General features: G+C 42.4%; 1 protein-coding gene across 1 annotated transcript in view; it reads right to left on the reverse strand.

Moving 5' to 3' along the window:
* ca10a (carbonic anhydrase Xa) overlaps positions 1-23,273 on the reverse strand; it is a 195,095-nt gene that overhangs the window by 18,646 nt on the left and 153,176 nt on the right. The window contains exon 4 of the mRNA XM_053864723.1: positions 10,881-11,066. Within this exon, the coding sequence (XP_053720698.1) occupies positions 10,881-11,066 (186 nt within the window). The remainder of the gene's footprint in view (positions 1-10,880; positions 11,067-23,273) is intronic.

Genomic DNA, 23,273 nt, shown 5'->3' on the forward strand with positions numbered 1-23,273 from the left:
AGTCCATCACAACTCCTGGGTCTCCTTCTCTCCCTCGCTTCACAGTCCTCTGATCACGATTGTAAATCAACGAGACATATTTCGTACAATGATATTTGAATTTTGTTGGGGTGCATGCTTAGACTTAGACTTTCTTTATTGTCACAAAAACATATCACTATATTATGGCAACGAAATTCCGGTCTGAGGTCTCCGGTTTCCAAAAACAAAACTATATGTCCAAAAATAAATAAATATGAGATAAATACTAATCAGGAGGATGTACAAATAAACAACTAAACAGTATTGCAGCTATTGTCTAACGTTCATCAGCCTGACAGCACCAGGAGCGAAACTGGTGGTTCGGCATCGGATGCTGCGGAGCCGTCTGGCAGGAGGGAGAACAGTGTTTAGTGGGGATGAGTAGAGTCCGTGATGATCCTTTGTGCCTTGGATAAGCAGCGATAGATCATGGTTTGTGAGAGAGGGTTGTTCTTTCTTTTTCTTTGTACCTATTCATGTATTTTTGAAACAAAAAACTGGATCTTGGTAAGATTGATGTAGAATTAGTGCAGCTGTTGCTCTGTGTATTTTTCTTGCATACAGTATATGAATACAAATCTGTCAACACAGAAAATTGGCATTTTGGATTACAGATTTTAGATTTTGAGAATAAAAAAATGAGAAAAAAAAGTTAACTTCAACAAAACAATCCTAATAAAACCAAGCTCTGCATCATTATTAGGGGGGAAATAAGGTTTGCCTTCCGATAGACACTTGAGTGAGTCGGGCTAGCTGGTTCCACGACAGGATCACTGCAGCAAAATTCTCCACACTGGTTCCTATCACTGATTTTTCAGGAAAATGGATTTTGCAGCCAGGTAGACTGACACTAGGATGGACACCAACAACATGATCGAGTTTGAGAGGCGTTTGAAATACAAACATCAGTATTGGGAAATGAAAAAGGATGCGGCATGGGCCGGAAGAAAGTGGCACTCGAGATTGAAATGTAAGAGAAACGAGGACACTGTGATCAATGACCCTGTCCGCCGAGGTAAATTGTGTTCTGAAATGAATAGACTGACCTGAACTCACCCGACTCCTCATTTTCCCTGGTAGCTCATGTCTGTGGTTCCACTTTGGGAGGAAAAAAAAGGACATTATAGCAGACGTCTAAACGTTCTGATCAAACAGCGCTCTCGCGATCGCAAATTATCTGGTGAATTTTTGTCCACTGTTTGAATTAGCCCAATGTTGAGTCAGCTGACAGTGATCTGTACCATTTACGAATGAGCTCTGCAGTTTTTCAGCCTGCGGCGTAGAAAAGCTAATGTCTCTCCGTGTCATCTCCAGAAACTAATGGCTGCCCTTTGGCAACGTTTTTCAAATGGTAAAAAGCCCATTTGGTTCAGAAAAATCCTCATTTGCACTTAAGTTCTATTGAACACACAGTTAGAGTTCTGATTACATGATAGTCAGATGAAACAGACTCCAGCTGGCTCTGAACTCTTTGTGAAAGTACTTCTTTCACTCCTTTATTTGACAAACCTGTTTGAAATGTTCTCTGTGGTGGGAAACTGTGACATCAATGCCTACATACTGTAGTGCCAGCGTGGGGCTTTTTATTAGTCCTGTGTGTTCATATAAATGCATGCGCAATTTTATTACATCCTCGCTGGCAAGGTACAAGTAGTCAGGTGATTTTTCTCAGCTAGAGACGCAATATAGCAAGGTATATTTTCAAGCAATTGAAAGAGACAAAGTGAACTTTATCGACATCACAAAGACTTCCTTGCGCTATGCTAAGACTGTAGGCCTTCTGCCACCCACCAAACATATTGGTCAGTGTGATCAAGAGACACAAGAGACATGAGAATGAAAGCAGGCAAGCAAAAATGACTAAGATTCTCATCGTTGCCGGAAGAATACGCCACATACGCATATGTAGTTGTGCAGGTCTGTGCTCAAATGAATCATTGGTTAGATGTATGCAGGATTTTGATAAATCATTATCAAATTTGAGCATATCCCTGACCCAACAAAAAAACGATTCTCAACCGGAGTTTTCAGAAGCTCAACATTTCCATTGTCTTTGCATGTAAACAATGCCTGCATAGTTGGTCAACAGCAGGATTTACTTCTGACGTTTTTTCCTGGTCAGTTCATGGTCTGTGGGTGTCTACTAAAGGACTCAAGATGCACAGATTCCATAGCTCAGTGCGTAACGCTCACAGATGTGTTGGCGCACCAGAGGTTGGCATGCGCCATAATGACTTGGGTGCTTACACAATTCCTTGCCAATGAATAAGCAGTGAATCATGAAGAGATAGCATAACGCAGACAGGTGTGGGGTTATTGCCTCCCTGTTGATGGATCCTCACTTCATGGGTTTATAAGAGGCAGCTCCCCATATGTTAATATTTAAATCATCTGGGCAAAGCGCAGCACTTTCAGCGTGGAGTTGAACAATAACGTACACAGCCAGCCACAGTGGGGATGGAAATGGAGGCAATAAAACAAAAGGAGGGCGTAATGATTTCCACATCTTTCCCTCTGGTTTCCGTGCCCACCTCCATAAACCTCCCGTCCTTTTCTTGCTGGCAACACTCGCAGGCCTCACTGTACGGGAGAGGATAAATAAACAAATGTGTGAGGACAGTAACTAGGAAATGCTCGACTGGGAACACGCAGAGCGACAGAAAGTCTATAAATGCAATCGAGGGCAGAGAGAGGAAGTGATTAGAGCCCCTCGTCGATCTGATCACATTTTGAAGTCGGTGCTGAACACGCTGCCAAAGATCTCACCCGTGTCTTCGCAATGACAAACTGTACAGTGCTTGCCGCTGGTGGGCAATAAATGGCGAATGTGGGCAGTAATAAAGTGAAAGCCTGCCAGATCCAGAAGAAAAAAAAGATGCAGAGTGAAAATGGGAGAAAATTGAGGTTGTAATTAGACAGAAACAGTAGAAGGCAGGGTGATGGAGGAAGGCGACTGCTGAATTGGAGGATCGCACTGTTCCCTGGTTAAAACCAAAACATCTTGTGAACAGCGTCTTCATTTCCCCTTTAACAGCTACGACGAGATTCTGCGATGACACTGTGTTCTTGAGGCCTGTCGACAAGATTGTGATGTTCGAGTGTGACGGATAATTTGAGCACGTCGGCGTGAGTCACATTTGGCGACGGCTTCAGAAATGGACTCCGACATGTGTGGTGGGCCAAAGCTTCCAGGAGTCAGGGAGTATCGCACCAGTGACAACATAACAAGAGTTGTGCCAGGACTGACTAACTTGGGAAATTAAGCAGATTAACCTGACTCAGCACGCAGCCAAAGTATTAAAGCAGCACAATGTTTTTTGTATTACAAGTTGAATATTTCCTGATATTTCCATCTCCTGAATCACTGCATGGTATTTTCACCCCATTCCAACGCCCGACAGTGATGAGGCTCTCTGTGAGCCCCAAAGAGCCCTGGCCAGAACAAATCCACCTCCAAAAGTGCAAAGCAAAGTTGAGACTATCAGAGCAATGGTGCAGTCTTCAGGTACTGAATTTACCTGCAACTTTTTATTTTTAGGCCTTTATGGTGCAAATCTTGCACAAAATGTATTTCGAGATGGAGGCGACATGAGCCAATAAAACTGGCAGTGCTGTTATGCTTCAAATCCAAATATATTTTTGCTTTCTTGCTTTGGATGTCACATTGGAAGTCATTCTTTTTTTTTTTTTACAAAACAAAAGTTGGAGTGGTAAATCTGGTAAATCACCACTGGGCTTTGCTCTGAGGAGTGTGCGAACTCCATCTCAAGGGGTCACGACAGCCTTGTTGTGGCATGATGGCTGACCCGGCCTAAGGGGGAGATAAATATGAAGACAGCAAGTCGATAGAGGAAGGGCGGTGTTCTGCACTCTCAGTTTAGAGGTTTGTAAATGGTCCTCTCCATCTCTAGTGCTATTCTTCAGCCAGGGTAAGGAAACAAAGCCTCCAGCAGCTCGGCTTAAGAACACACAGCGGGACGTTTTCCGCTTTTGTCGTCCTTTGAACCAATTGCACAAGAGTCATCAAGCTCCACCAAAAGAGCCAGATTAAAGAAATAATGTTCTGAGGTCAGCAAAGTGAAAGCAGAGGACAAACATAAAGTCACAAGTGGAGAATTGAAGACACGCTGTGCAATCCCAAAATGCCGACGAGCAAACACCACAGGACGAAAGCTGCATCAGTCAGTCGAGGTTAGTAGGTGATGACAAACAAACTTGTCTCATAGGTGGCTTTCTGGTGGTCACAATAAAAAGGGACCTATTGTGCTGCTTTGCAAACATGCCCTGTGCATTATAGGCTTTGCCAAAGCCACACAATATCGGATCAATTCCAACAATTCTTCCTGGACTCCAAGTACCCGCAGGTATGTGTTAATGTAATACTTGTCCACAACAAGAATGAAGACAACTATTTACTGCGCAGGCAGAGAGCAGGGACACAACACAGTGCGCTCCTTACATCAGTTCATCTCACAGCCAGGAGGGGTGTGTATTGAATAAAACATTGTTCAAATAACTCCAGTGAAGTAATGGACAGTATTGAAAGGCGGTTTGAAATTGCTGCTTTTTTCTATTCTAAAATGCTAAATGCTTACGTTTTTTTACTCATTTAAATGACAACATGCACAATGTACTGTATTTGATTTAAATAAAATGAAAATCATAATTAAAAAAAAAAATAGGGGAGCCTTGATGCCAACTTCTGTTTTTCTCAGAAGTTGAACGTTACCATGTTCCCCTTTTATTAGGACGACTCACCCCACAACAAGAATTAAGCAGCTCATCCAAGTGGTAATGAGAAAAATTGCAACTTTATTTCAACTGAAAAGAAGAAAAAAACGCATAAAAAGAGAAGCTCCTCGCTACAGAACAAGTGTTAGTTCGGACTGAAATACCAAAGGGGTTGAACCTGGGGCAGGATTGGACCTAATCCCACCCAAATGTTCTACTGTGAGGGCTACTTGCATTCAAATGGCTTTCATTGGACTGCACACGTTAATTGTCCGATTTTATGCAGTTCAGGAGTGTTTCTCTTTATTTAAAAAATCTAATTCAACAAAATAAAAAGTCTGTAAACATAGGTTAATTGAATGACCTGCTTTTTTGAGGCCTGCGACTTCTGTTGAAGTCAATATGAAGACGAAGATGGTAAGTTTTGAGTTTGAAACTCAGAAATTCTTTGTTCAAAACTCAAGAGTTTGAGACTGAACAACATAAAAGGTGTTGTCGAATACTAGAGCCACGCAGGTGGCTAGCCACTCCATCCCAGTATGCCCTGGGAGTCAGGGAGCAGAAGTCAGGTGGGCGCAGAGGTTCAGAAGCAACTACAGGGCACCTGGCTCTTGCTCTTGGTGATGACGTCAGAGCCGAACAGCGTGATACTGGACACAGTGACTGGCATTGGGCTGGAGCCGAATGCTGGAGAGGAATGCGGGCGAATATAGTGGGCGAAACTCGTCATCCTTGCAGACAGATGTAGAACACAACCTCAGTCTTGGTGACTCAACAGGGTCAATACGGTGACGTCACAGATTCCGTGAGAGGGTAGGTGATTGGGCAGCGACATGATGGGACGCTCCCTGCACTCTTGGCTCATTGGAGATTGAGATGGTAGCGTCAGTGACAGCCTGACTTCTTACGACGCATTGCTCACCGACTGTCCGTTACAGGCATATGGGTATATTTGTATGAACACAGGAATATTGTGTATGAGTTTAGGTAAATTCCCGGCAGGCTTTGGTCAACACAAAGACATATTTATGATTTAATTTGAAACATCGGGATAGATACACCTGGATGTGGTTAGTCAGACACATTGTTTATTCCAAAGGTTTCTCTGATATCTTTTTATTATGCGGTTTTCATATTTGAAATAAACACCGCATTAAATCAATATCCTGTTCATCCTGAACGCAGCATCCTGATCGTCTCTCTACATAACAAACAATGAGACTGTCTGGGGCACTTCAGAGAAAAGTCTGTTTAAACAACTATACATTTGCCACAAAGAACTTTCACTTTCTTTTCCTTTTCATCAGGCCTGTGACGCCATGACAGGACGGTGGTCTGGCTTCACAACAATGAGGATAATCTGGCGCACATGTGAGGAAAAGGTGCTGTTCGAAAGTGGTTAAAGACAATTACGGGATCAATTATAGGAATAACCACCAGCAGCTACAAAAATCAATCGGGTGTTTGTGAAACACAGATTAAAAAAGTGTCTAATTGTGCTGCTGGATCCAATCAGCTGTGCTGTGATACACATTACCCACCAGGTGAATCACATCTTATATTGGATGCATGTTGAACTGAGGAGTGAATCTTGATGCTATATCACTGTGGTATCACACAAGTATTTCATCTGTTTTGTGGGAAACCTGCTTCATGACTTCAGACGTGTGCAGCCACAGAAACATCACACTAAAAAGTGTGACATTATTGCAATCTCCACGCAGGAGGTCTAACAATGCAGCAACAAGAGCGTGAGACAGAGGAGTTTTCTTCACACATAGGTGTTTCATTTTCAGACTACACCCATAATCAGCACAACAAGCACAGAGACGACAAGAAAGAATCGGACCACCTTGGAATATTTGTCAAATCACAGCCTTGTTACTCACAGATGTAGCGCTGGCTTCCTTTCATTTATCTGAGAGATGGAAATGCACACTTTATTTCTGAGGTGATTATGAGGTGGAAATGTTTTTGGAGAAGTGTGTGCGGGTGTGTGTGCTCTCACCTGAGTGACGGGTTAGGAAAGGGTGCATTTTGACACCAGAAGTGAGGGGGAGTACGGCCGTTGGTCAAGCTATGTGAGAGGGCTGTCTACAAAAGATCACAGATTTTTGTTCTTCTCACTTGAATAAAAGGATACCAGACCCGTGCGACATCAGTGAGTGTTTTACACTATCCTGTAGGTCATTTCTTTATCTTTATTCTTTATCAACTGTAAATTGATCTGTAACACTGCCACACAAATTGATAATATCAAGGACCTACACAGAACGCTGAACACGAATGATGAGCTGATGAAGCTTCACGAAACACTCCTCAGTGATGGGTACATGAGGTTTCAAGACACAGTATTGAAGGGTTGATTTCAGAGGTCTGTAAAATACTTGGACTTGAACAATTAATTCTATGAAACCTCACATCACTTTTAAACCGGGAGTGCCATCCATTGGGTTCTGAAAAATGTTTCATCAACCCGACAATACAGTTTCATGGTACCTCATCTACCCATCACTAACACGCCTTCCATTCACAGTCCACTAGATGACAATCTCTGCCAAAAATTGAATTTGAACAACCAGTTCAAAGTGAGGACACTGCTTCATGATCTGATCCCGTTGCTACTGACATAAACAAAAAGCAGCACCCCCGTTCAACAGGGTGTCAGCCCAAAGAATCTCTTCTCATTCCAACACATCCTCACTCCAATGGTGTAATACTGTATAAGGATGTGGGAAAAGATGACTTTTGCGTCGCAAGTGGTCATTGGAAGAGCATTCAGCGTAGTATGTTGATGCAATAGGTTTCCATGTGCCCATACTGACGGAACCGTCAGTCGGGAAGTGAGCCACATAAAGGGACACGTGTGTTGCAGCTGTCACCCAGAGCAAGTCAGTGATGAGAGCTTCCAAATGTCTCTCCTGCCTCTAACACGCCAGCCTGCATTGGAAGCACATCGTGCTTCCCCCCCGCCTGGCACACTTCACAGGAAGGGAACGTTTCACTTCACATATAGTTTCCCATTTGGTCCTAGAGCCAGACCCTTTTCTCAAGAAAACACGTCTGAACGACTTCACCCATGTATAATCTCACCAATGAAAGCCTTTAGAATTGATAGCAGTATTATTGTTCCAAATGTTTCGTGAAGCAGGACACAGGCACTCCTCGTGGAGATGCATCTACAGCATACTGTAAATAGAGTCAGAAGGCTCACCTGTTACTGGGAAGTGATGAATTCACAGTCTTGCCAACTACATAATTCTGGGATCAAATTACTAGAGACTAGTGCTGCAGAGGACTGTGGCCTTCAATGCTTCAGGTTGTTATTTCTCTGAATACACTGTTTAAACAAAGCTTCACTCATTCAAGTAAGTCATTGTTTTAGTGATGATGAAACCATGAAGAGCTACGTTACTCCCTCAAACCCTTCATGTGGAGAGAGGAATGTTGCTGCTGTTCTGTCCAGAGGAAAACAGGGAGATTGCTGCATTGGGGTGTGACATTTTAAAAAGGTGACTGCATTAAACACTCCATAGTTATTTTGAAATGACTAGACAACGGCACCAATAATAACACAATGTTTATGCAGAACAACTTTGTGGTCAATGAGGTTTTTGGCTGAGGATGTTTTTCCAAATGCAAATTTTATTTGTCACTGTATAATTCAGAAGGTGACAATGTAACTGTAGGAGTCACGTCTCTGCTTGTAGGTTGAAAATATGATTAAGAATTTTGTCCATGCAGTTTGACAGAAAATGTGTTTCATTCTCCAAGCGTGCCTTTGTTTGAGCGAGCTGCCGTCTGCCGAGGAGTTGGCACCTTATTTTATTCATCTAGGCAAACTCAAAAGTAATGCTTGCGTCAGTGAAAATGCACTTATACTTTCATGCTGTACACATGCTGCAGTCTCTTCTCTCCCCATGTCAAGACAAAACCTAGGCCATCCTCAAAAACAAAATTCATATGCTGTTTTGAACTGGGCCAACATTTCCCAGGATCCTCATGCATCAACATACGTGACTTGGTTTGCATGATCACTTCATGTTAACGGAACATGATCAGCATGTTGCCATGTGAACCATCAATCTACAGTATAGCCTCGTGCTCATTGGCATGCAGGCGATGCAGTGACATGCTGCTCGCTGATTTGATGCGCGTGTGTTGTTTTGAGCTTATTTTCCAGCTGGCTGCCATTTTATGCGGATGCTTTTGCTTTCAGTGTGTTTAATATTTCTCTTTGCTCAGGTTTCAAGGACATAGAGCACTCATCTGCAGATGAGGAGGGAGAGTCAAGGAGCAGAAAACAGAAAATGCCCTCAGCATCACGAAACATTTGAGCTAGCATCGCCAAGGCAAGATTTGTAATGATAACATGGGTGGCAGTAGAACTGAAGCAGTGCGGCAATATACGACTAAGATGTGAAAGTTGTAAGAATCCAGTCAGTGAATTGTCATGTTTGGTGGGCTAGGTTGCTTTAACAGAACAAGGAACTAGTGGATCACTGAGATTTCTGCGAAGAACAATGCAGTTGGATCACCAGCGTCGATGGTATGGCAGTGATTCAATGGAGCATCCAAAATGAGTTTCCCCCAATGGGTGTGTGGTTGAAAGACTGTAGAAAGAAGTCAGTTGAGGTGGTTCAGGCATATAATTTGCCTCCCAGTTGGCTGCTATTGGCATAGGGAAGCTAGGGAAGAGGCACTGGGGCTCTGGAGGAGATTTCTGTTTGGACTGTTGCCAACCTACAGATAGTCCTGCATTTTAATTTGCAACATCTCTTTCAAGGAGATTCACATGAATGATATGCCATTTACGTTTATCGGTTACTTCCATCCACATCCGCTTTTTCTCACCAAGTGCAGCTCTCGATCCAAAATGTAGTTTAGCTTCAACAGTGTGGAAATTGTTTCATAACAAGGTAGTCGTAGTCACGTACTGCTACAGCAAGCATTAGTGAGTGCAGAATTGGTAAATGCTTTCAGCGCTGACACATAAGCAGTTTCGTTTATGCAGGAGGACCGAAACAAACACTGAAAACTTCATCTGAAGATCTGTTTCCATCCCACCTCGAAATAAATGGAAAATCAATATGGAAGGAACATATTGATTTGTGTTTCACACAACGTGAAACACATCCCAAATACAGTGGTAATATGAACATTACCTTTTTTTTCAGCCACTCTCCAATCGTGAGCGATGTTAAATATGAACTTTGGCTGAAATGGATGTAATATAGAGCGAAGGGTGTTAAGTATTGAAACACTGAATAAAGCCACAGGTAACGGTGTTGTTTAAAATAGTGGGATGTTTTTAAATGATGGTAAATATTAAATTTCCACTTTCAAAACCGCAATATCTTCTTCTTTTTAAAAGTCGTGCAAAGTTGTCGAGGACAGGTGCAATGCTTGTTTTCTATCTGTGAAGTCAGATCTGTCCTTGATGTAATAAACATGGTGAGGATGAACTCTGGAGCAACGATCCACTCTGTTATTACATGATACATGAGTATTGTGAGTATTATGAGTTGATATTGGCATGAAATGTTTGCACTGAATACGCCAGATATCTGCAAAATGACATCCCAGGTTTGAAGTTTTTTGTTCAGTACCAGTGTCACAGGGGCTCAGTAAATACATGCCTCTGAATCTTGAAATCTGCCTCAGTAAATACTTGCCTCTGAATCTGAAAAATGGAATTAAAGTGACCTGACGAGGCCCCACATTGGTAGCAACAGGAAACAAAGCATCATTTAGCACTGTCGCTCTTCTCCACCAGCAATCCATTTTTATCGCACCCTGCTCAATATTTACACTTCAACATCAGAAAAGGGACATATGTGTGTAGGTGTCTTTCCTATTTTAGATTCCTGCAGAACCGAAGCAACATGGTCCTTGTGTGCATGTGTCACCGTGTCCCATTTTCCTCTTCAATTAGGCTCAACCTACATTTCCTCCGTGATATAGATGTCGGGGAAAAACACCCGAAACTAACATGAAAAACAGCATGAAGAACTTGATCTCAAACTGAGCATTTCTCACTGTTTTTTGTCTCCAAAATAGAACCTGCTTCCAGCAGTTGCACAGGCTGGTCAGTTTTCCCTCTGCAGACCATTCTGCTCTTCACGCACCTCTCCAGAGAACGCCTGTCCATTCAGCAGGTGTTCAGAGCCCTGACCGTCCTCGCTGCCAAAGTGTAGCCGGATCTCCTCCAGACGATGGCTGTACGTCATCGGGCCCCCAGAGATGTTCACCAGATGCTCCTTGTCCAGTCGCAGAGAGACATGGCGGCCTGTGTTGTACATCGTGCCACCGACCTGTGGGAAAATGAACACATTATTATTTAGACAAAATCCTAATTACAATCTGTGGTGAGAGATTTCATGTCACATTTGGAAAAAGTGTGAGGTTGTTGAGGTTTCACACTTTTGCATTAGAACCTCATGGAGTTGCTCAAGAATGTTACAAATACCACAGGTCACTGGGGAGTAACCGGCTGACATCATTTCAAATGCCCGTGGAATCTAGAGAATTATTGCCTTTTAAATTTCTTCCCTTTTCACAATCAAATCGGTTTCCATTCACCAAACTCAGCAGTTCAAAATTAGTTGACCACATATGGTTTGTAGCCAACATGCTAGTTTGACAAGTTCAGAGTTCATGTCAATGCTTTGTTGTATATGTCGTATGTGTAGAAACAACCCATCCTCACTTCCATAATATACACAAGTAACATCCTTACAACCTGCTCAACTTACGTCCACCCGGACTTACAACCACGGCCAGCAGTTACCAGCAGATGCTTCTGTTTTAAATTCAAAGTCTGACACCGCAGCACGTTATGGCAGAAAAGTATCCCAGAATCTCACTCTCACGCAGTGATCTACCACTAAAGTAGTACCTATAATCCTCGCGTTACCTATTTTGAATGGCATTCCAATCCGACTTATGACCAGTTGGTCGGAACCAATCCTGGTCGTAAGTTGGATGTTACTTTGCATGCTGTACTAGCGGCAAAGGCAGCCTAGTGTCACATGTTGATGCATATTCAAAAGAATGATGGTGGCAGGGGTTAGACATGGGATGGCGCTCTTTTCACTCTACATGTGATTAGGTGTCTACTGGTACAAAAATTTCATCAAACGACCGTGTTTCAGTCACAGTGACTTCGATGAATAACAAAAATTTCTTCCGATTCTTCCAAGACTGTTTTGCTTTGATGTTTCACACAGTGTTGTGGTAAGCATGTTGAGATTATACATAACAACCATGTTCTGGAAGGTATTAATGATTGTTAAACCTATTGTAGTGAAGACAGGAATACAGAATGCACTTAGGCTCAAGCCAGTGAGGCAAATGCTTAACATGAAAAGAAGATTATCTACATTATTTGCTGCTAAAAGGTCCAAATGTTCACCTCTCTTAAATGCCAATGAAGCGCTACTCTTTATCCGACACCGTGAGAAGGAACAGTCTAACAACATATTTTGAAGTGCCACATTCAAATGACTTGGCAGCTGAATAGGTCACACCCTTTTTTCTTGAAGTGACACACGGGCACACGCCCATCACCGGGAGCTCTGGTTCCATCGATGCAACTGTATTGTTTTGTCCATCACTATAACTGAAGCCATATATTGAGACAATGGCTCTATCTCGACCAAATAAAGTAAACCCGGCAGCAAGTTCATTCCTGTGATCCTCCTCCAGAAACAGAATTTTTTCTCTCACAGCACAAACCATTGCAAAAACATTTAATCTCACAAGAGCCACGTTGCCTTCCTGTGTAACAGCAGCAGAAAAGTCGCGCTTTTAAGGTCTCGTTTTGATGTAACTGACAACGCCAATAACAGCTGTCAAAACAGCATTCACATGCAGACTCAACAGCCTCATTGCTGCCTCTCTGTGTGTGACACCGCGCTTCCTGAGTGAATCCAGACACTGCTAATTAGCTTGCGGAGCCTGTCATGGCCTCGCCCCATCTGTGTGAACACTCATGCACGACCCGAAAATGAATTCTGGTTACTGCAACAAGCGTGCACTGACTCAAAGACGGGGGAGGAGTGCCCCAAAGAAAATCTCGGTGCCCCCCCCCAGGGCTCACCTCACAGTGTGAGAAGCGGCGTCTAAAGGGAGGCGTGTGCAGCAGAATGAGCACCAGTCATTTGTGACATTGTTGGATGACCAGGTTTTTTGCGATGATGTGAATCATCACCTGAGTTAAATGATTTATAAGGCAGCGGTGCTGATGATTCTATTTGATTGAATGGAAATCGAAACAGCAGGGTGTACAGCTTCAGCCAGTTCACAGGAGATGTAAGAGCCTCAAGGAAAAACAAAGAGCGGTTGGTTGAAATAAAACAAGCACTTCAAAGGTGGTGCTGGTGATTATAATGCACTGACAACATGACATGGGTTTGGGGTAATGCCTGAGCACAACGCCATGACTTGTGATCTTTATCAGCAGCTTTATTCATTTTTTATAATGCGGCGCTGTTTCAAAGTGAGTCATTAATATTCACCACAGGTCTTTGGGTGGACCTTGCTCCTATCGCTCTCTCTCACTCTCTCACTGCTCCCTCCAAACCCACCGCCTCTTTCAAACACTTTCAAAACGATCAGCCCCCACTTCTCTAAATTCACACAGAAAGAGAGTCTGAAAGGGGTAAATAATTAATAGGACCTCTGGAAAAATCAACGATTGGAAGTAAAAGCAACGAACGGGGCCGAGGGAGTGCATAGGAGCTATACGGGGAGCAGGAGGGGAAACAGTCTTTAATGTTCGCCAGATGAGTCCTGTGAACGTAACGATAGAGAAAAATCTACCCGGTTAATATTCATGTGAGTGGGGGGGGAGGGGGTGAGGACTGAATCTTTCATCTCATAAAAATCCATATTGTAACTGTCTGGTGCGTCACCCCTGAATTAGTTGGCCGTACACCAAAGAGAGGACTGGATCACACTATTGATTCTGGTGAACAGCCTGTGCAGTTTTGCATGTCTCTTGCAGAGGCTTCTCACCTCAAGCTGGTAGGTAATCCCTTTCCAGAGACGGCGGCCCCAAATGTCCAGGAGCCTCACAAAGTAACTCTCTTAATGGCACAGGCTAATGAATTTTCATGGCCACAAATACAAAATAAAGGCTGGAGCTTTTCTGCCTGTGAGCTACAGTACTGGCTACAGTATGTTAAAGCGAGTGCGTGGAGGATGGATCGGAGAAGTCGCATGTTGCAGGAGCCCGACTCGAAAGTCAAACCTTTGTTGCTGTGACACCACCACATCGCTTCAAACATATTACTCCGTCATTGTTTGTTTATTTAACTGGCGATAATATGCATGCATCCATAGGAATACACATATAGAAAATAATAACAAATACTTCCATTCCCCCCTCAGTCACCCACTAGAACAAGGGCACATTCAGTTAGACATTTGTATACCTCAACGGTTACATAAAAGTAGTTCAACGCGGTGACAATAGTCATGTAAAAGTAACAAAGCTAAGCAACACAGAGAAAGGTAAGAAGAGAATCCAGAGCTGCTAATGCTGAGTCAGCTTTGAAAAGAAAACGTGGATTCAGGGAGAACCTCGAGTGATTTTAAATACGATATTACAGGGTCACACATCATGAAAAATTTTGCAACTGATCCCCTCATTGAAAATGTTATTTTTTCTAATGGTTTGAACTGCCACAGGTCAGTCATCCGTTGAGAAGCTTTAGTTTACACTCCGATTTAAGTAGCAGGGCAAACTTCATCCTCCCGTTTACATTCATGTATATGGCTAGAGGTACCACAGCAGGAGAGGAATAAATGGACAACACAGAACCAAGATCTCCATTGCGGCTAATCACACTTACAACACATGTCTAGGCTACAACCACTTGCAACATGCACCACAAAGACATGCTCCGATTTGAAACAGCATCACTGGGAGAGGACTGCTTCACTGAACAGTAGAATGTTTTGATCTAACTTTCCAAATAAGAAAAAAAAGAAAAAGATAATTCAGATATCAAGTCTTATACTTCCAATGACTTGGCCACAGATATCGCCCTAAACAGTCACTGTAAAGTAAACTTTTATGAGTATTTATTTGAGTAGATTCCTTCATAATAATAATAACAAGATAAATAAGAGAAATGTGCAAACACACTGCTGACTTCTGTGCGTGGGAGGTTATAGCTCAGAGATCAGCTTGTCTTCCGATGCAGGGACTTCACTGAACAGTGGTGTGAAGCAGACTACTGTACTTGGATGTCGACCTCAACTAACAAGTTGTGACTAAATTCTGTACTAATTTTAGAGCACTGACAAGTCTATGCACTTGCGAACACATTATAATGTGGCTAGGTCAATTCTCACGCTTTGAAAGATCCAACAACAACACCCATCCGATCTAAAACTGCTGTGTATGAAGACAAACCAACACATTTTGTCACCACAGCCAGATGAATTTTTGTGATTCGACTACATGCTGAGTTTATGAAGTTAACTATTGCAGTTTTTGAAACAGTTCTGAAGACAGGTACATGAGCAGCAGCATAGACTTGCCATGCCATGCATGTAACTGAGGGAACCATCAAAACCTTCACATATCCACACGGAAATGAAGAACACCATCAAAACCAACCAAACCAATCCTGGAAGACATTAAAATTCAGTGCCATCTCTTGGTCATGCAGTGACCCAAGCCAGTTGATATTGAATAACAAACCCAAATGTTGAGTTCACGTTTGAAAAATATATCCTCCATGGTATTCTATAAGCACGTTCTCAGGAGAGAACCTAAAATCTGCTTCAGTGAGACAACAAACTGGTTACTGAAATTACACCTAAGTGACTGGAGCATCCTTCAGATAAGAGTTATAGCAGCCTGCTGGGCACATCAACAGACATTTTAGGTGTTTAGCCAGTCATGGTGAGGCTTATGAATCCCATTATTAGAACTGAAACAGAAGTTTAATGGTCTTGCTTGTGATTCACAGCAGGTCATAACCATCATTAAAAAAATGAAAGGACATAATTCATTCCTGTCTTGTATTGTGCTGAGCAGTGATGCATTTTCAAAGGACGATTATACAGCACTTTCATATCACATTTTAATGAGTAGGAAGAGACAGCCCCTTACTTTCCATTCATATGCATCATGCAGTAAATTTCGTCTTCTGCAACTTGGAATTTCATTCCTGACTAACTGAAACTGTGTATTGAATTTAGCTTGTCAGCTCACATAGCTAATGAAAAGGTTCCAAAATCAGAGTGGAGTCAAGCATTAACCGCAACAAATGTCAGGCTTCTATGAAACAATGGCTTCTATTAGCTGGCCAACTTTATTGTAGAACAGGGACTATGTAACAATCGCTAAGGGTCGCTTAGGTTGTCACTATACCTTTGTAATGTTTTGCTAGAGTCATACACTTTCTTAAGATTTACTAGTTGACTTTGGCAGCTTGTGAGGCTCCACAGACATTTTGTAGAATAGAGATGAGTTTCCTCCGCAGGGTGGCTGGGCGCACCCTTAGAGATAGGGTGAGGAGTTCGGTTATCCGGGAGGAGCTCGGGGTGGAGCCGCTGCTCCTCCACATCGAGAGGAAACAGCTGAGGTGGCTCGGGCATCTGATCCGGATGCCTCCCTGGGGAGGTGTTCCGGGCATGTCCTACCTGGACCCCGGGGAAGACCCAGGACTCGCTGGAGAGATGATGTCTCCGGTCTGGCCTGGGAACGCCTTTGTACGGATCGGGAAGTTTGGGCTTCCTTGCTCCGAATGCTGCCTCCGCGACCCGACCCCGGATAAGCGGCAGAAGAAGATAAGGTAAGGTAAGGTAAGAGAAAAATGTATTTCGCACACTAGACTGTACAAATGTAATTTTACTGTGCCTCATTAAATTCTCATTTATAAATGGAATCATAATGAGTGAGTCTATAAATGCACATCTGAATGACAAAGCACAAGGTGTTACACAAGCACAAGGTGCACATACAAAGCCAGATGGAAGTCAGTCCGGGGCTGATGAAGCTACAAATCAGACAGACGGCGCTCGCCCCGCACACAGAGACGATCACAACGCACCACATTACAGGCAACTGCTTCACCAATGTCAACAACTCATAAAGCAGATTGCCGACTCCAACATGGCGGTCACTGTCAGGTGCGATGAGAATAATCATACAGCGCATAATAGTAATAAGGCACCGTGAAGTGCAGAACGCTTTCATCTTGGTGCACAGATCAATAAAGTAAATTGACCCTTGTTCAGAGATTAGTGCGCTGCTAACTGCATTGTATGTCTATTATGACCCATTTGGCACAGCTACAATGCTGTTTACATTGTTTTATTGCGGTTGCTTGGAAGGAAAGTGATCCTGTCTCTCATTTAAATCAAGTCTATTCCTCGGCATTGTGTAACACAGAAGTGAAAGTCAACAGAATACGAAGAGTTGGTTCCGAGACGTTATGGCGCTTTTTAATTGTCCCAGGACTCAGCTACTGTGACGTGAAATGAACGTGGTGTGGCACAGTTCCCATGTGCAGCAGTCAACCAATCACACTGGTTCATGATTTTTTACGGACCCACACACACGCCACCACGCTCACGACTCCCAGAACCGTGCTGCTTTCTACCAAAACGGCTTGCATATTCAATAAGAACATGAAACCTCACCATCACAGTTGGCAGCTCTGTGCAAACAACTTCAGGTTAAAGGTACTTCAAAGATCATCATATCGCTTCTGAATCTGAATCTTATTTTTAACACTTGGCAGCGCTAGAATGCGTGTTGATCCTGGACTAGTTAACCAGAATGTCATTAAAAAACAAAACAAAACAAAACCTCAATACGTTCATTCTACTTTAAAGAACACAAACTATTGCAGTATTTGAATGACTGAAGATGTATTTACATTACCTTCTTACACATATATGAATCCAAAGAAGTCACAACAAACCACTGCCAGAGTTCCAAGCCAGAACAACTGTGGAAACACTGGGGCATAAACACAATCTTTTTCATTTAATTGATGCTTTTATTGAATATTTTTACAGTACAATACTGTTTCATCTGTACTGTTGTCACTTCAATCACCATATATACTCCCCCCTTTCAAGCAAGTACTTGTGTTGACTTTACTGATGCATCTAAAAGCTTTTGAATCTGGAACACTTTAAAGTTTAATTTGGAGAGAAACATGCTGGTTTATGAGAATGAGGACGACAAAAACCCACAAGCACTTCAATCAGAGTACCTTAAAAGCACAAAATGGACAAAATTGAGCTCACAGCTTTTCTCTTAGAAATTATTCAAATTCTATTACTGATGAGTGAAAAAAAGCAATGCGAGACCCAGTGCAAATGTTCTGGCTTATTTTTATATGGAAGACTCGGGACACTCCCCTTCAACATCAAAAGGAAATGCACTTAGGACCATGGATTTAGAAGGTATATTTGAGGGAGATGAGTTTGCTTGGACATGACTGAGAGCCTTATACTGGACAATGAGGAAACCTAAAAGCACATTTGCACAGCTTCTCTTTACAGGTCTGCTATAAACATTGACATTCAAATTGACTCAAGCCACTATTTTTTGTGTCATGAATTCTAATCTGTTGCATCACTATGCATGATGCACCTCGGTTTCACTACTAACTTGGATGAAATAATGTGATATAAAAACAAAACAGACAGGATTTGGGTTAGGGTTACAGGTCGCTGGACCCTATCCAGGGATTCTGAGCCAAACCTTGGGCATGAAAAGTAGACATGTAAAAGTGACACATTTCAACTACAGTAGAAATGTACTTTGGTGGTAAAACCAAAATACAATAACTCTATAATATTACCAGGAACCGTGTCCAAGTTAAGAGCCTCTTTTTTATGGATTTCACAGCGAAATCCACTGAGATGTGTTTGAGAACATGTAATCGCGAAACGCACCAAGATGCTAACAACTTGTTGACAGTGGTTTTTATAGAGAAAGTCTTTGCATAAATGGCACCTAATCTGAAAATAATAAGCTCCAAGCAGTTCAATTTGCTTCCCTGCCAGTCTCATTTAGGCTCTGCTTTTACGCGACTTATCTGGCTGGTGAAATCACTTGCACACATCACCTCCTATTGCCGAATTTCTTAATGGTGAGTGGACACTAATTGGATCCTCAGTCTCACGACAATGACTCACCTCCCTCTCTGTCATTGCTACAAGATGTGAGTGCTGCATTCCAGATAATCTCTCTGTAACCATCTAAATCCAGCCCAGCAAAGCAGGAGAAGGAGGAATACATTTTAAATTTGCAGTGGAAAAAAGCTGCTTTCAACTGTTCGGAATTCAGCAGAAAGCAAGGGTGATTTAATTAAGGTTTCCACAAGGTCGTATACACCTGTGAAGTGCATCAAATTGGTGAATAAAAATACATATTTTGCCTTCACTCTCCAAAGTTACACCGCACACCGCAGGGCAAAGGCTGACAGCAGCTTTGATGGAGGACGGGAACAGCAAACATCTGATGCCTTTTACGGGTTGCTGGCTGGGAGATTTCTTATTTCAAGTTTCAGTTTTTTCCGCCACTCATCTCACATTATTTTGGTTCATGAGTAAAACTATGGGAATGAAGTTGGGTATGTTTGACTTGAGCAAGGGTGAGCCACTGTTTCTGGACGTGCCCTTAGCTTTTGTTATGACTCCTTATGGCAAGATGTTACTGGTGTGTTGATTTTAGGTCCCTCAAAGGAATATGTGGAACCAAGCATGCCTCCTGAGTTGTTCCAACAGGGAGGAGGCCAGTGGGGTGGGGTGGACCAGGACATGACAGACATGTCTCCTGTCTGCCTTGTCTCTGCAGATGAGCTGCAGGTTTCTGAGAAGTCACAAGCTTGTATAAGATGAAGATGGCAGATGATATTCGATGTTGATGTTGAAGACCTTTTTTTAATAATAATGTCAATTTATTCCAGTTGTGGTGAAATCCGGGAGCCTAGTACTCTGGGTGAACGGCTGAGCAGCTTGTCAGTACAACACAACAAACAACTATTTACACATTTACCCTCAACCTGTATGTGTTTGGAGTGTGGAAAAAAAGCCGAGTGCCCAGACTATAAACCCATGCAAGTCGAGGAGAGCAAGAGGAAGCAAACCCAAAATAGTTGTGTGGAGATAATGTTGGCAAAAACTCGACTGAAATTCTAATTTAAGCGTTTGTGGATTCTTATTAAATTATATTCAGTAAATCATTATGATCACAATTTTAAAACTTTAAAATAGACTTGATAGAAAATGGTCTCTAAAACATGCAGACACATGCGTCGTGACTGCAGAATTCAACATGAACCCCTTTGGTAAGTAAAATCATAAAAACACTGTGTTCGCAGTGAGGTCAACAAAGTGCATGTTAGCTGAAATCCCCTTCTATGAAAAAAAGAAAAGAAAAACAAACTGGACACAACACAATTAATTGAAATGTTTTCTGTGCAAGTGATTGCTCAGCAACAGATAATTAAAATACCTGGATTTAATTCATTTAATTGATGAATTAGACGACTTGGATGTAAGAGATGAGATGGCTCTCCAAACAAAATAAAGTTTGTTGGCTGAACCCATGTCTGCTGGAAGTTGTCAACTTTTTTTGTTGAGCCAACACATTCTGCTTGAGCATACAGATATGCATATTTGGGCTATTACTGCCTCTGATTTTCATATTAAGTGGAATTGGGCCTTTAAATATTTACTTAAAATGAAGTGACTTAACTTTGTAAGTTCTGGAATATCTTAACTTGATATACTGTTTTATCCCCAGCTGCAAACCCATGCGTGCTAGACTGGATTAAACACAAGTGGAGGCCGTGTTTTCCCACTGGTGTGTACTGCAGGTGTAGCAGAATATACAGTATACGTTTGTAATTGCTGGTAAGTGCTACACATTTATTTTCTCATTAGCATAAGTCTACAGCATGTAGCCGTTTGCTTTGACAGGCATGTTATTGCACCCCCAACCAAATAACAATTATAACTGTGTCAATCTCCATGAGCGTGACGGCCACAACATTTGTTTTTCAGACAACAAAAGATACCTGAAACGGACTAGTTCAATTACAGAGATCGAAGCGCTGATTATTTTAAGAACAAACAGAGCAATTTGACTCACAACGCCAGACCTCAGTTTGCAAGTCACCCCACAGCATCTGAGAGCTGTTTGAAAATGAATCACACTCAAAATTAGACTCAGTTCCTTTTCCAAAACAGGCACTTGGTGACAGATCATATCAGGAGCTCGGTCTAAAAACAGCAATTATTTTACAACTCATTCTGTTCCCCAGAGACGCGCGTGCTTTTTTCACACCAGAAAACATTTGTGACATGTCTGTTTGTCCGTCCAGGAGATTTAGATTTTGACATTTTGATGAAAGTGTGCTTCATGAAAATCCAGGCTCTATGGTGATCTTAACAGGAAGTTAGTGTACACTTCTTAAAGCCGGCACTTGTTCAGAACAAGCTCTCGGTGATAAGAAGGCCTATAGCAGTTTGCAGGTCGCACACTCGGAATGCTAAGCAGCTTGTACTATCAGAGCGGCAGAACTGCAAGCTGCTGGTCAAAGGACTTGTTGAGACTGCTGACACTAATTAAATCTCATCTTGACCCCCATATTTTTCAGGGTCACCATACAGTACAGTTTGTTTCAAGGCTCAAGACTCCTTTAAACATGTTCTCACAAAATGTTCCGGGACTTGTGATACCCTATGGACGGAAAGCAATCTATTCACTGCAATTCTTCAAGCAACACCCATGAATGGCGTTTTCCCAGTGCTGCGCACTGACATGCTGCTTTTCCCATAGTTGACTTGCTGCCCTGTGACTACACAGCAACTCGACTGTGGGCACTCCATGATGGTGATGGTGAGTCACTCTTGTGAGAGTAATGCAAATACTTCACAAATGCTGCAAAATGTATCCCACATTTGGTGCCCAGAGTCAATCACGCAACACATCTGCTGGTCTACACATCCTCACTCCAATGGAAGGCGGAAAGCAGACTTTGTTTTTTAAAGCTATTGCTGGCCACATAAAAAGTTGTGCTGGATTTAACCCTCGGCCCTTGAGCTTAACACGAGTGACATAAGTGAAACAGCCATGACGGGTTTCTATTCCTTAGATTGTTCCCTTGGCATGATATTTTGACATTGGGAAGTAGAATTTGCATCCTATGCTGACACTAGTGATGGGTAGCTATTGTAGGGCAGAGTATTGAATGGTTGATGAGGCTTCATGAAACAGTGTCCTTATTTTCAGGGCCACCAGATGGCACTGCCTGCCGTATAATGTTTGAATTGAAATAACTAATTCAATGTTCACGTCATTTCTAAACCAAGAGCGCCATGAAGTGGCCTATAAATATATATATATATATATATATATATATATATATATATATATATATATATATACATATACACCTCTGGCATATAGAACATTCATTGATCATTGTTGCAGAATTTCGCGCAACAACCTTGAACTAATGCAAATTCAATTGTGGTATACGCACAACGTATAGATCAGACCGCACAACTGCTGCAAAGAGAGAGCTTTTGATCAAGCCACATCAGTACCTGTGCCTCTGCGTTTCCTGTCAAGGGTTGCTACAGCAAGTCAGCCTGCTCCACCGGCGCATCCTCCCCAGTCACAAGCCGCATCAATATTGTAGATAACCACAAATCAGGCTTGCAGGTGCAGAACGACCTGCGGACTACTTCAAATATGGGAATAGCATTTTGCAACTGGCTTACTCAAAGCAATAATAGTGCTTTGATGATTACGCCACTGACACACTGTCATGCTTTTTCGGATTGAACACATCGTAACCCAGCAGGGGATATTTGAGTAGCTCAGCACAAAGAACTAACTTCATGTTTCTCAGCAGGAATTGGATGAAGAGAGATATGGAAGCGGAAAATAATAAGTCCAAAATGCAAAGTATCAAAGAGACAAGGTGGAAAAACTTCATAATCTATCTTAAAATAGGAGAGGTCGCCCACGCAGACATCCTGGGTGCTTGGCTGTGAGTTATTTATTTTGTTTGCTGTTTGGAGAGATCCTCTGGGTACAGTTGGAAGGGAGCGCCTGATGTCTTGTTCCGAGGCTGAAAGAGCATTTCTGATATAGACTTTGTAATCGCTCTATACACATTGACATTCTGTGATGATCATAAATGTGTGTAAGAGGTGCCACAGTGATCGTACTTTGGCTTCACGGCAAGAGGGAGATTGCGTGTAGAGTTAATACGGCTTTCAGTGGTGCACTGGTTTGCTTCAGGCAGTGCTTTCCTCAGACGCCGATGCTTTTAAGTTGGGGAAATTTTGTTTGTTTGACTCACGCAAGACACACATTACAGCAAATGCTTGTGCAGGATGCAAGAGGATGCAAGGATGAACCATCCTTGTGCTCACTCCTCTCCCTGATATCTTTGCTGATTTCATTTGACTCATGCTGTTCAAAGCCACAACACCATCATCTGGGCTTGAAGCAGAATATATGT

This window comes from Synchiropus splendidus, chromosome 5 (assembly GCF_027744825.2).
Source record: "Synchiropus splendidus isolate RoL2022-P1 chromosome 5, RoL_Sspl_1.0, whole genome shotgun sequence".
Classification (NCBI taxonomy): Eukaryota; Metazoa; Chordata; class Actinopteri; order Syngnathiformes; family Callionymidae; genus Synchiropus; species Synchiropus splendidus.